The 12,576-nt window shown below is 30.6% G+C and overlaps 1 protein-coding gene across 1 annotated transcript in view; it reads left to right on the forward strand.

The window, feature by feature from the left end:
- The first annotated feature begins 497 nt into the window (after positions 1-497).
- The window catches only part of LOC106463876 (O-acyltransferase like protein-like), a 19,533-nt gene continuing 7,454 nt past the window's right edge, over positions 498-12,576 (forward strand). Inside the window, exons 1-6 of the mRNA XM_022391501.1 lie at positions 498-696; positions 4,945-5,038; positions 6,489-6,591; positions 9,345-9,703; positions 10,310-10,477; positions 11,567-11,660. Coding sequence (XP_022247209.1) covers positions 517-696; positions 4,945-5,038; positions 6,489-6,591; positions 9,345-9,703; positions 10,310-10,477; positions 11,567-11,660 — 998 coding nt within the window. The 5' untranslated portion in view covers positions 498-516. The remainder of the gene's footprint in view (positions 697-4,944; positions 5,039-6,488; positions 6,592-9,344; positions 9,704-10,309; positions 10,478-11,566; positions 11,661-12,576) is intronic.

A 12,576-nucleotide genomic window follows, 5' to 3' on the forward strand; every position in this document is an offset into this window, starting at 1 on the left:
TGTAATGTTTACTGATAAACTCCAAATATCATTAATATTCGCTTACTAATTTAAAAGTTATAGCATGAAAACTATAACAAGCACAAAATGGTTACAAATTCGGTTCCAGGGACCAAGCCCTGGTTGAAAGAGTTAACAAACAAAAAGATGTGCGTAATAAAGCTACATTTGCTCTAGAGCATATAATTCTTTTTTTTTCAAGTTCCAGTTTTTATCCCATATTTCTTTGGATATTTTGCATTATGACTTTTTCTAGAGCACGACTAATAATTCGTTAACATTTCTAGATAGCATTTCTCAGAAAAACTTACCCATCCTAGTTTGAGATTAAACCATATATTGGTTAAAAAAAACAAGTAGTATATTAATTCTAGTAATTCATTCTGTTTGTTAGTAGTTCTTCTAGTTTTTCTCTTTGATTTTTATTATGTTTTCAGACTTATTTTCTTGTTTTGATGTAACAGCTTATATAAAATATTGTGAATTTTTTAATGTTCATTTCAAGTGATCGATTCTATGGGGAAGCCACCTAGTGGAATCTTCAAAGGAAATTTTATGTGGATTGGAAGTTACAAAGAATGTGTTGATGTTGAAGTTCCACAGGTTGCAGTAAATGTATCTGACATATCACATGTGTTTGGTGATTTTAGTGGGCAGTACTGCTTGAGTAACTGGGGGCTACAATTTTCCAAAGCGGTAAGTATTCAAAAACAAAGGAAACATGTAACTCTTTATAGTAAACTGGTATACAAGTTGAACTTATTCTTAAGCTGCTTTAGGCCTCAACACTGATACTTATTGACTAACTAACTACAGTTGAATATAGTTTGTGCATGACTAACAGATTTGAAAATATTTAGGAGGGAAATTTACCATTAATTAATTTTTTTGCATATTATTAGTAATGATTTGAACCAGGGCTGTCCTTAGGAGGGTGCAGGACCTATGGCAAGTACTCAGGATTAGGTTCTCAAGTTTGTATATTAGAAGTATACAATCAACTTGGCCACTGAGGTGTGAGACCCGAGGCAGTTGCCTCAGTTGCCTCACCCTAAGGCCGACCCTGATTTGAATGAATTATTAGAAAGGAACATTTATTCATTTAGCCCATCTAGGCTAACCCATTTTCTACTTCTACCCTACTACAAACTGGGTATAGAATTTAGAAACTCCCTTTGCCTGTATCCAACATTGGTCTCCAAAATACTAATCCAATCTTCTTTTAATCTCCTTCAGTATTGCAGCATTTAAAACACATGAAGGTAAGCTATCTTATAAGTTGCCTTTCCTGTTAGAAAAGTAACAATGCCTTCCCAGCTAACACTTTCACATTTTGACAATGTTGCTGCAACAACAATTTGCCACAACCTTAGAGGTTTACTTTACAGCAACCTAAATCTGTGGACTCTCAGAATCATTGCTATGACATTGTGGTTGGACATTGTATTGCTACTTTCCTACAACCATTATGCCACCATTTATTTTTTAACCCTATCATGACCACTAGGATGGCCTCAATGATTGTTCTCACACTTATACTTAACCTAATTGTATGAAACTTAGGTCATACTTTTTATATACTTACTTTGTGCTTGAACATTTGGGGCAGTATTTACATATTTATGGTTATGTATTTTTGGATGCTTTTTTGCAAAACACATACTTCTTAAAATTTTTGTTTTTGGTTATTGTCTGTCTAAATCTTATAAATGTATCCAATAGTTGTTTTTTCATAAAAGTTAATTTTTTGTTTGTGTTGTTCTAGTAACAGTATACTAACTTTGTCATACAATCTCTTACATAGAAGTAGTTACTGTAAAATATTAAAAAATAAATGAAAACTGGATTAGAAACTTTCGATTATCTGATCAAATAATAAATTAATCTAAGTTCATTCTCATACATTTATTCAACATGTATTCTCCAATAAAAAAAAATTAAAATTTCATTGCAATTTTTATTGATTACATTTTTCAATTTAGAGGTTTTTTTAGTCCTCATTAGTCGGCTCTTCCTTTACCACGTAATCATTGTACAATGTTTGGGCACTATTTGCTGAAGAATAATTTTTACAAAATATCCAGCATCATATATATATATATATATATTACAAGCTGAAATACCCATCAACTGACGGGGAATATTTAAGCTTAATTAAAACAGTGCAAGTTTAACAGCAATCATATATTTGAAAGTACTAAATTTAACATAAACTTTACCTCAAAATTTTAAAGTTATTTACAAATCTTCTTCATAAACAACAGTTTGCTTTCCATATACAAACAAAAATTTTGAGTTGATCCCACCCTTGAACACCTTACATCTCATTTAGCATGAGAAAAGCATGGTTCTTTGAGAAGTAATCCAGCAACTTTCATACGTTGACCTTGAATTCCTTTAGAATATTCAGCATTGTCTGAAGTGTCAACCTGCCAAGATTGTTTCCGATTGACCGAATAGGCTGAGAGTAATTAACAAACAGGCTTTACTAGATACAAAATAGGGTTAAGTTCAATTTTGACCCCTTTAGGACATTCCCCATAGTTCATAGTGTTTACATACAAATTTTGGTTGAGATTAGCTCAGGGGGGTTAGGGTGCAAACAAACACACATTTCATCTTTATATATGTATATATATTTATTAACATAAGTTTTTAATTATACAGTGACAAAGTGTAAGAGAACTCCATTATAAATCTTCACTTTAGAATTATTGACTCCAACATACCTTGTTCTTCGTTCCTCCTGGCTTATTGGGAGCATGTTTCAGAAATTCTTCCACCTGGTTCTTTTTAGCACTGTTCTTTACCTTTGGGTTGGTCTGGCATGCTCCTGCAACAAACATAAAATTGAAAAAAAAAACCCTGAGAATGTTTAATTGTAAGACAATTTCTGTTTTATTCTCTTAAATATTGAATTTTATAATTATCTCAAAAATTTTCAACTGGTACTTTGAAGTTTACTAAGTTGATATATACACACACACACAAACTTTATAACTTATTTTTCATACATTAGTTCTTGTAAATCATGTGCCTCTCATTGCATTCTATTTTAAGATTTACTGTGTTAAAACCAAAATTAACACATTATGCATTGATAATGATTAAATTTGAACAGACTCTTAATGCATTTGAAAAGTAGAAGATTTCTGAATGCTTCCTTTTGTTTTCCTTGAGCCTTTTATTTTTTGCTCTTCAGGTTGTAAGCAGACCACAGCTTATAGATATCTATCTTTGGTAAGGTTTCCCAGATTTTTTACCCACAAGTGTCGCCACCCTGGGAGCCTCTGATGCTAACCTATAAAGCCAAACAAAGAAAATTAATATAGAAAATATTTATTTTAATGGACTGTGATGCAACTACATATATATTATCACTAAGCATGGTAGTGCTTAGTATGTACGGATGGGGTGAGAAAACAATGGCCAATGCATATTATGTATTGCTTGTAGTTGTCTCAAACCTCTCTTATAACAACCTAAGAGACTTTTATAAACACCTAACCTAGGTTTTTGAGATTTTCAAAAGCTATTAAGATCTTCATTTTAGTTAAGAAAACATTGTTAAAGTAGAGAACTGTCAAGTAGCGTAACAGCCAAATGTTCTTCTAATTATTCTGGTTTTTGTGTCAGAAAGACTAGCTCACCAATGCTTGAAGTTGTTGCGATGGTTTAAACACCAAAACTTGGAGTGCGGAAACAGTATTGTGTTTCATTAACTCCAACACATGATGTCCATCAAGAGAACTCATCATGCCAGGCTAAAACTGCTGCCTTCATAGCAACTGTCATTCATTATAAAATAATTATTGGTATTGTTTAAAAAAAAAAAGAGGGTAAACAAGTAATAACAATTTTGAAAAAAAACAAGGATGATGTAGGGATGGCAATGCCAAAAAGTACAGAAACAAAGTAGGAATGAATACACAAAACCATACAAAAGTCCCTACATAAGTAGACACTGAGTCAATGTTACAAGCTTATGGGAATTAACCATTGTAAGACTATATAGCATTATTCAGTTTAAATGTTTTTATTCAAACCTGAATTCATAGGGATGAAAGGAGTTCAACATTTAGTCATAAGTTAAAGTTTTTATTGGAAAGATTTCACTACTCTTTTAGGGATTTTTGTATGGTTTTTGTGTATTCATTCCTACCATGTTTCTTTAAATTTTTGGCATTGGTATCCTTACATCATTCCAATTATTTCAAAAAGTTTTTTATAACTTTTATACACACATACACATTACAGTGTATTTAAACCATTGACCAAATAATTTACTATTTTTTTTTCTCAAAGGAATCGTCTTCTAACTTCTTGTCAAACTCCTCCACTGGTGAGAGATGTCTCGTGGCTTCAAAAGCACATCCTCTAGCATAGTTACCATCCCCTCCACGTGTCGTTTGGCAATTCAAAGCTGTTTGTTGCTGTTGATTGATCAGGATGTGATCAAGTTTCATTAGCACACTTGTCTGAAAGTCTGTTATTGAAAATGCCTGTTTATTAATTTGTAAAATAATCTTTGAAAGTGTTAAAAACTACACACTGTTGGCAGAAACAAACTTTTAATCGTAAATTACTGCTTATATAATAAATGCAAAATATATGCCTACTCTCTTGTGCTTTTGCAGCAAGTGATTGCTGGTAAAGTGCAGACTGTGACTGTTGGTGGGCTGTGATTCAGCTCTTCCTTTAATCTCTTTTGACTGTTGTTATAGAGAAATTCAGTACTGTTAGTGGAAATAAAATAATTCCTTTTGATATGTCCTTGAACATGTGTTGGGGTATTATTCCAACATTGAACTTTTAGTATAGGTGAGTAATTGTAACTTGGATAGTTTTTTGACAGCATTTCAAAGACTGCTTAAATTATTTTGAATAAAATAATTGTAAGCTAGTATGCTCATTATAAATGATATATGAGTGTTTAACTTTCAGGTCAGCATTCCAGTCACTGTTGGTCTTTGTTTGCCAAGTAGCTGCAAGAATGATGCAATTCAAAAAGAAGTCTCTACACTGTGGAAGATAATTGGTAGAAAATTTATTTTATATTTACTGAAAATATTTGGTCAATCATATAGTCTTATCTTTGTTTTGTAATACCGTATAAAAGACTATTTTTTTGGTAACATTATTTAGCTGCAATATTTTAATTTTTCTCATTTATAACTGAGAATTAATATTATTAAAGTAACTTATGACAAAATTGACATTGGACATTAATAGCTATGAAAAGGGGTAGTTACATTAAAACTAATTTTAACTGACCACTTGAGGTGTATTAACTTTATTTTATAATCATCTTCAAGCAGTGTATTTCCTTCAACTTATTTTCCTGGACTTTATCAATGTAATTTGAAATGTTTAATTTATTTCTTAAAGTCTAGGCATAGTGTTTGTTTGTTTTTTAACTTGAGAAAGTTAGTCATTATTTATTGTCTTTGAAGTATTTTCTATTTTATCATAACATTTAAGAGACAATAAGGGATCTGTTGATCCAGCAAGGCTGTAGCATACGCTTCTTAGCCACAATACTTTAAATATCTATAAAGCTTACCCTTAAACTCATTTAAATTTACTGCATCCATCATATCTAAAGGTAACCCACCTCTAAGACCAACCACCTTATTAGAAAAGTAAAATTGTCTAAGTTGAAGATCACTTCCCTGCCACTCTCACCAACAAATTACAAAAAAGATGATGCAATGATACTGTCAATTCCATTAATAATTTTGAACAACTGAATCAGATTCCTCACTAACTATTCATTTTTGATAGAACATAGTTTTGAAAATTTCAACCTGTCCACGAATGATAACTTTTCCCAGTATCCCTCATCTGATCCTTTTTCAATGTTCTTCTTAAGGCAAGAAACCCAAGGCTGAACACAATACTCCAAATGACACCTAACTAATGACTTATACTTACACTTATATTCAGTATTTCTGTAAATATAACCCAAAGTACTACTTGCTCTAGGATTAGCAAAATCACACTGCTTGGTTAGCTTAAGGGACTGATTAGACAAAGCTCCAAAATTCTTTTTTTCCATATAAAATTGTTAAAGATATGCCCATCAAAATTATACTTGTAATTTAGATTATAATAACTCGCAGTATTTTGCTGACTAACAACTGTAATAGTGACAAAAGGCACTGAGGAAAATTTAAAAAAATTTGTTTTTCTGTGGTTGATTACTATGTAATCTTTAAGCCTTTTCCTAGTAAATATCCAAGTATGTAATTTATTTACTCAAATTATACTTCGTTTTCCTGACCTGACAAATACTAATATGCTTTTCTGAACATTCCTCTTCCATTAGGTACTTTTTTAAACTCGGTAAGCCAAACAGAGAAGGAGAAGTTTTAAAACCACTTGAGTTGAACATTTCAATCTGGAAAAAATTATATTTCAATATGAAATAGTTTATCATTTTTATATTTTTTATGTATTTACTGCACTTTATTATCTTTTACATTTAGGTAGTAGCTCTTCCCTGAAGAGGAAAATGAAAAGTGTATCTTTAAGTTCAGTGACTTGCAAATCACATTCGATACCATGGAAAGCTGCAGATATTGTGGCTTTGTAAGTCAGTTATGTTTATAAAAACATATATATATATATGAAATGGTAAAAAATAATGTTTTAACTTGATGTGTAAAAGAAAGTTGCTTAGCTCTTCAGTGGTCATAAATCACAGAAAAAATGTAAGAATTGTTTTAAAGTAACTCCAAAAACTCATTCTTTTGTAAATTTGATATTTCATTGATGAGAAATTAGTCTGCCAACCAACACAAACAATTTTTTAAAATTATTAACTAATTTAAAGTGCTGATACTTGCTCTTATAGGAAACTTAATAACTTCATTGTTAATTATAATTATGGTGATATCTAAAAAGTTTAAAACTTTTCAACATATCACATCTAAGAAAATGTTGTATTTACTTACAAATCCAATACTCTAGCTACAATATTTTTTGTTTTTTACATTGATATAGTTCACAAGAAATTTGCATTGACAAGGGATATGTTGATTTCTAATCTAGTTATCAAACTCTATATTCTTAATGTAATAAAAGAACAAGTTATAATAGGTTAAATTTTAATTTCACTGGGTTAGTAGTTTGTAGAATGACTTGTAGTCGGTTATGGTCATTTTCGCGTGAAATTTAAGGGCAATTAGAGAACAAAATAAGTTATAGGTTTCTTTTCTCAACTGAAGAGAAGAGGCTTCCATTGATATGGAACAGAGCTGTGTAGTTATGATGAACATCATTTTCAAAGTATAACAGTTTATCTGTTTCAATAACCTAGGAATAGTTGCTATGAAAGTAACCCTATATAACAGCAAAACTTTTGTTAATGCATTTAAGATAATATTTAGTTATTTATGCTTACCTTCATCTTTAAAATTAGTGTGTATGATATTGTAAACCAAAGAATAATATTGTATCAACTGGAATGTGTATAGTCTTAAAAACCATGTGGAAGAATGTAATTTTAAATACCTTTTTAGATCTGAAATTAGTTAAAAAAGGTAAACTAATGACAAGTAAACAAATATATATGAGTACAGTGTTGTGCCAAGAGTGCAGGATCAAGGAAATCTTGCATATTTGGTTTTAAGTTTATGACCTTTAAAAAACAGTTACCTTGTGGACTCTGTAGGACACCTACCATTTTGACCTGTCAAATGCAAATTTCCATGAGTAGGACTATATTTTACTGAACGAGTCTTTGTGACACACATTTTTAAGTAGGAAACATGAATACCTTAATTTTCACTTTTGATCAGAGGGCCACTAGCATGGAATTGTACCAGATCCAAAATGACACAAAAAATTTATCTATTACATCAGCAAGCCTTGATTCCATGGTTGGCAATAACCACACTGATCATGGTAATGTGTATGATTATTTTATACTCAGTATTATAAGACTGTGCATAAGAGAAAGTAAATAAAGAATAAGAGCATTTGTAGCATGAATTACATTACTGATGGGTAATAAAATACAAAATTACTGTACTAATGTAATACAACCTATTAACTACTTCTTACAGTGTAAAATCAGTGCACTAGTGATGTGTCACTCTGTGGTGTTGTGGGGCTGGGCATAGCTAACTTGCATATGCTTATTGTGCCACATCTAAACACATTATTTAAGATTTTGCTTTGGAAATTTAAAATGTGTTCTAGAGTTGTAACAATCATTTGGTTGATGTGCAAGTAACTAGCAAATCAGTACTAACACAATCCTATCCCATCAACTAAATATACATTCTTAGAAATACTTTTCAGTACAAAAAACAATGTGTCTCAAGGATGTCCCTCAGAACTTGCACTTTATCCCTTTAAATTTGTTACAAAATGACATGAGGACCTTAGAATGTAGAATCTAGGGACACCATATATAGCCTTTATTTAAACCATTTTTTTAGACGCTATCATTAAATATTATGGAAATTGGAATAGCTGTAGTGTTTGGTCAGATGTATTCAAAATAAAAATAAGACTGTGATAATAAAAAGTTATTCTATATAGCCATATAATTCAGTGATATATGACTTTTATAGTCATAGATTTTATGTTCTAGTGAGTGTTATCCAAAATCGATTATGTCACTGAAAACTTGACATTGTTATAAAAGTCTCAGCAAGGAAAGTTTAAAATGCCAGGTGATTTGCATATGCATATAACAGCCATGCTGTTGTGTTTAAATGAACTCTATGTTTAAAAAATTCCTTTTGGTGAAGTTTAAGCATTAGTTATGTATTTAATACAAATGAAGGCATTTTAACTTCTCCAGCATGATTTGAGAAACTTGAATTTCAAGGCAAAAGCATCTAAATAACATTTTGAGGGTACCATGACCTTTTATAAAAGTAAAAACAAAATGAAGTGACACTCAAATATTTTTATGAGAGAAGACTATTAATTTTTTTTCTTTATGTTCCAAACATAAGTGTAATTTTAGCCCACAGATTTGATAACGCTTTCAACTTTTTAAAGAATGTAAAAAAATATTGAGCAATGACTTTTTTTTTAAATGTGATTCTTTTTTAAATGACATTTTAAGTTAATATGTGAAATTATTTTTTGCTACGCAATACCTTTATTTTCTTGCTTATTGTTACCCCATGAAGGTAATGGAATAAAATGGAAATAAAAAATCAAATGCAGATTTTTAAGATTGGTGCTTTATTTATAACCTTTTCTAAATATCCCACATAAGTATTTAAAAATTATCACTGTAACAGTATCATTCAAATTAATAATCAGTTTTTCTTTGTGAATTGTTAAATGTATACATGACATTTTTATTACTATATTTCCAGGGTTTTGTATTCCTTTATGGGAGCCCTATTAGTGGTTGGTACTTCCTATGATGTCATTATAAAATTAATTTTTGAAAAGACCAAACAAAAACAGTATTCTACTGATGAACCAGGACAAGCAGATAGTTTAGTCAAGTGTTCTGAACCTACTCCTGATCATTCTGGCTCTGAAAACAACAGTTCTGTGCCTCATCCTGTTGACCTTTCTAACCCTGAATGTGATAATACAACCAACACTCTTTATGCTGAGAGTGAAGGAAGTATTTCAAAACAGGCAGCTGCACTGGATAGTAACCAGCACCAAATTGTTGTACCTTGTACTGAAAAACTCATTTCAAAAGAAACATTGTATTCCCCAGGTATGTGTTTAAATCTACATAAAAAACTTGTATATTACAGTATTCAGTAATTCATAGCTCTATATCAGTTTTAACTGATATAATAGTCTATGACATGTTTTGGCTTTGCAATGTGCACTGAATATTGTCAGGCTATTTTAAGATAATACTTCTCTTGACCTACTTGTATTAAGAAAACTTTAATGGAATTACTATGAAAATATATGTATATGTTACATATATATTTTAGAAAATTATTTGTATAAATATAGATGAGTTGATTTCACTTTGTACTTGGAACTTGTTTAATAATGCACATTGGTATATGGATGCAATTACAGATGATGTGTAGTTAGATGTGAATCTGTTACATGTGTGTAGTAGTCATTAGGTTCTCAGATCAGTCTTTTCTGCCTTCTATGTACTTAGTTGCAGTAAGTTTGAATTGTAAGTGTGAGGAAAATTTTGTGATATAACTAACAGGAATATAAAAATTATAACTATTGATGTAATTGTTGGTAAAATACTCCTAGCTGCGCTGTACATATTAATGGGAACTAATTCATGCTACACACGAGATGGAAACTAAGGTTTGTTTTGATTTCATCTCTTTATCTCATGTGTTAGGTATTATTGGAAAAATTCTTCTTTGTTTTTCTGTGTATGCTAATGGAGCAAAGATATTGGATGCTACCCCACCTAAAGGTCATCTTGGTTGTGTACATGGTATTCGGTTTCTCAGCATGACATGGGTCATACTAGGTCACACTTATGCTTTTGGATATCCTTTCTTTGGTGAGTGGAGCTTATGCTTTTCAGTCCTTATCCTTGCTTTAAAGAAATATCAAAGTTGTAAATCGTTGTACTTCTTTTATTATAAAATTTATTTATATTGTACGTATAGATTTTGTTGATCTTTTTTCTAATTGTGAAAGTGTTTAAAGCTTTTTACCTGACACAAGTACTCATCACGCCTCATTTTCTTGAGTAAAAACTATTTTGTTTGTTTTACATAAGTTGGGCTGAAGTCTGAAAGGCAGTATTACATATAATTCTGATCAATCTATCCTCATGTGGTATTATTTATATTCTAATTATTAAAGCATACATTATTTTAAAATATGATTTTATTAAGATATTTGATTTGATACTCTTTCCTCAGACTTGGTGAGGGTACATCACATTAAAGCAAAGAACATGTAACAATTTATTTTACAAAATTTATAGGTTGTTAATACTAACAATAGATCATATTTCATCTGTAAGGCTTTAAAGAGACTTTGTCCATCTGCATCAATGTTAACATATGAAAACATCTCCAGTACTTTAGGTATAAAACTCTTTTAAACAAACTACATTAACCTGTTCTTGATAATTGTTTAGTGCCATACTCTAATTGTGAAGTCTAGATGTTACAGTTTCTTTTTGGCAGATGCTTAAAGCTTTTACCTAGTATTATCAAAACAGTTACTGAGCCAAATGTGCAAATCTTACTTTGTTTTAAACTTTGTTACAGTATATTCCAGTATGCTTTAACACCATGGCTTCATTCATATCATTTTGAATACCACATATTATTTCATGTTTAGCATTTTACTTTTATTTCTAACAGTGATTTAAAACTTTTGTATCTTGCATGTAAATATTTGGAAACAAATAATTCATAACAGGATGCCATTAAAAGTGTTACATAGTGTTTGGTTGGCTCAAGATGTATATAAGTAGTTATAAAATCTTTGAAGTTTGAAACAGCTTTCAATTTTTTTTTCTTTTAGAAGACTGGATAGAAATCTGTAATTAATTTCATATTTGATTTATTTTCATTAAGTAGAAAATATTTTCCATTTTACTTTAGTAATGTTTCTGGTTTATGTCTATCTGTAGAGAACACGTTAGAAGGCTTGAAGCTGGTAGATAAATGGACATTTCAAGTTATTTTACAAGGAACTTTTTCTGTTGACACATTTTTTCTTTTGAGGTGAGACATTGCAAATACACATGTACTGTGATTAAATTCACAGATTAAAGTCCTTTTAACTTTAAATTTGAGAAAAAGCAATATTGAAGCAAGTTGAAAAATCTGTGTTTCTAGCCAAGATTACTTTAAGTGTCTGTCTCCTCGAGGGCTTATAACATAAAAATTTGGTGGCTTGATTCCTATGGCTGTCACATTAAAGATAGCCCATTATGTAGCTTTGTGTTAAGATAAACTTTATAATAAGTTTTTCATTTCTAGTAAATGCTCTCGGCAATAATAATTTTAATTTACCTTAAAGAATACACTTTTTGATTTTGTTCTTGATGCGTTTTTTTTTGTTCCACTTTTTGCAAGCTGGATATCATAAGATCCTTCTGAGCAAGACCATTAGTAGTTAGGTTAATGGAATTATGGAATGTATACAGAAAATTTTAAAATGTGGATGAAAATTTAGGCTTACATATAACTATTCTCTTTTTATTATTTAAAAGCTTATTTTTATATTTAAAAATGTTTTTCTTTTCTATCGATGAGTAGCTAGAAGGAGAAATCGTAGAAGTAGCCTTTTCTTTGTATTGGTTTATTAGTTTGTTACAGCTGAAGAAGAAAACTGTAAAATAAAACTAAACTTAATGGAAAGTATAGGTTAGAGTGAGTAGCATACATTCTTTGTTAATCTTATATGTAGGATTTATAGTTGAAAAATAAGTCTTGGATTAAATTTCAAAACATTAGAGTGAATGAAAAACTTGATGGGTGGTGATGTTTTGGTTACATCCTGTACATTGAGAATGGGGGTGGTGATGTTTTGGTTACTTCCTGTACATTGAGGATGGGGTGGTGATGTTTTGGTTACATCCTGTACATTGAGGATGGGGGTGGTGATGTTTTGGTTACATCCTGTACATTGAGGATG

Source organism: Limulus polyphemus, unplaced genomic scaffold, assembly GCF_000517525.1.
Source record: "Limulus polyphemus unplaced genomic scaffold, Limulus_polyphemus-2.1.2 Scaffold1508, whole genome shotgun sequence".
Lineage (NCBI taxonomy): Eukaryota > Metazoa > Arthropoda > Merostomata > Xiphosura > Limulidae > Limulus > Limulus polyphemus.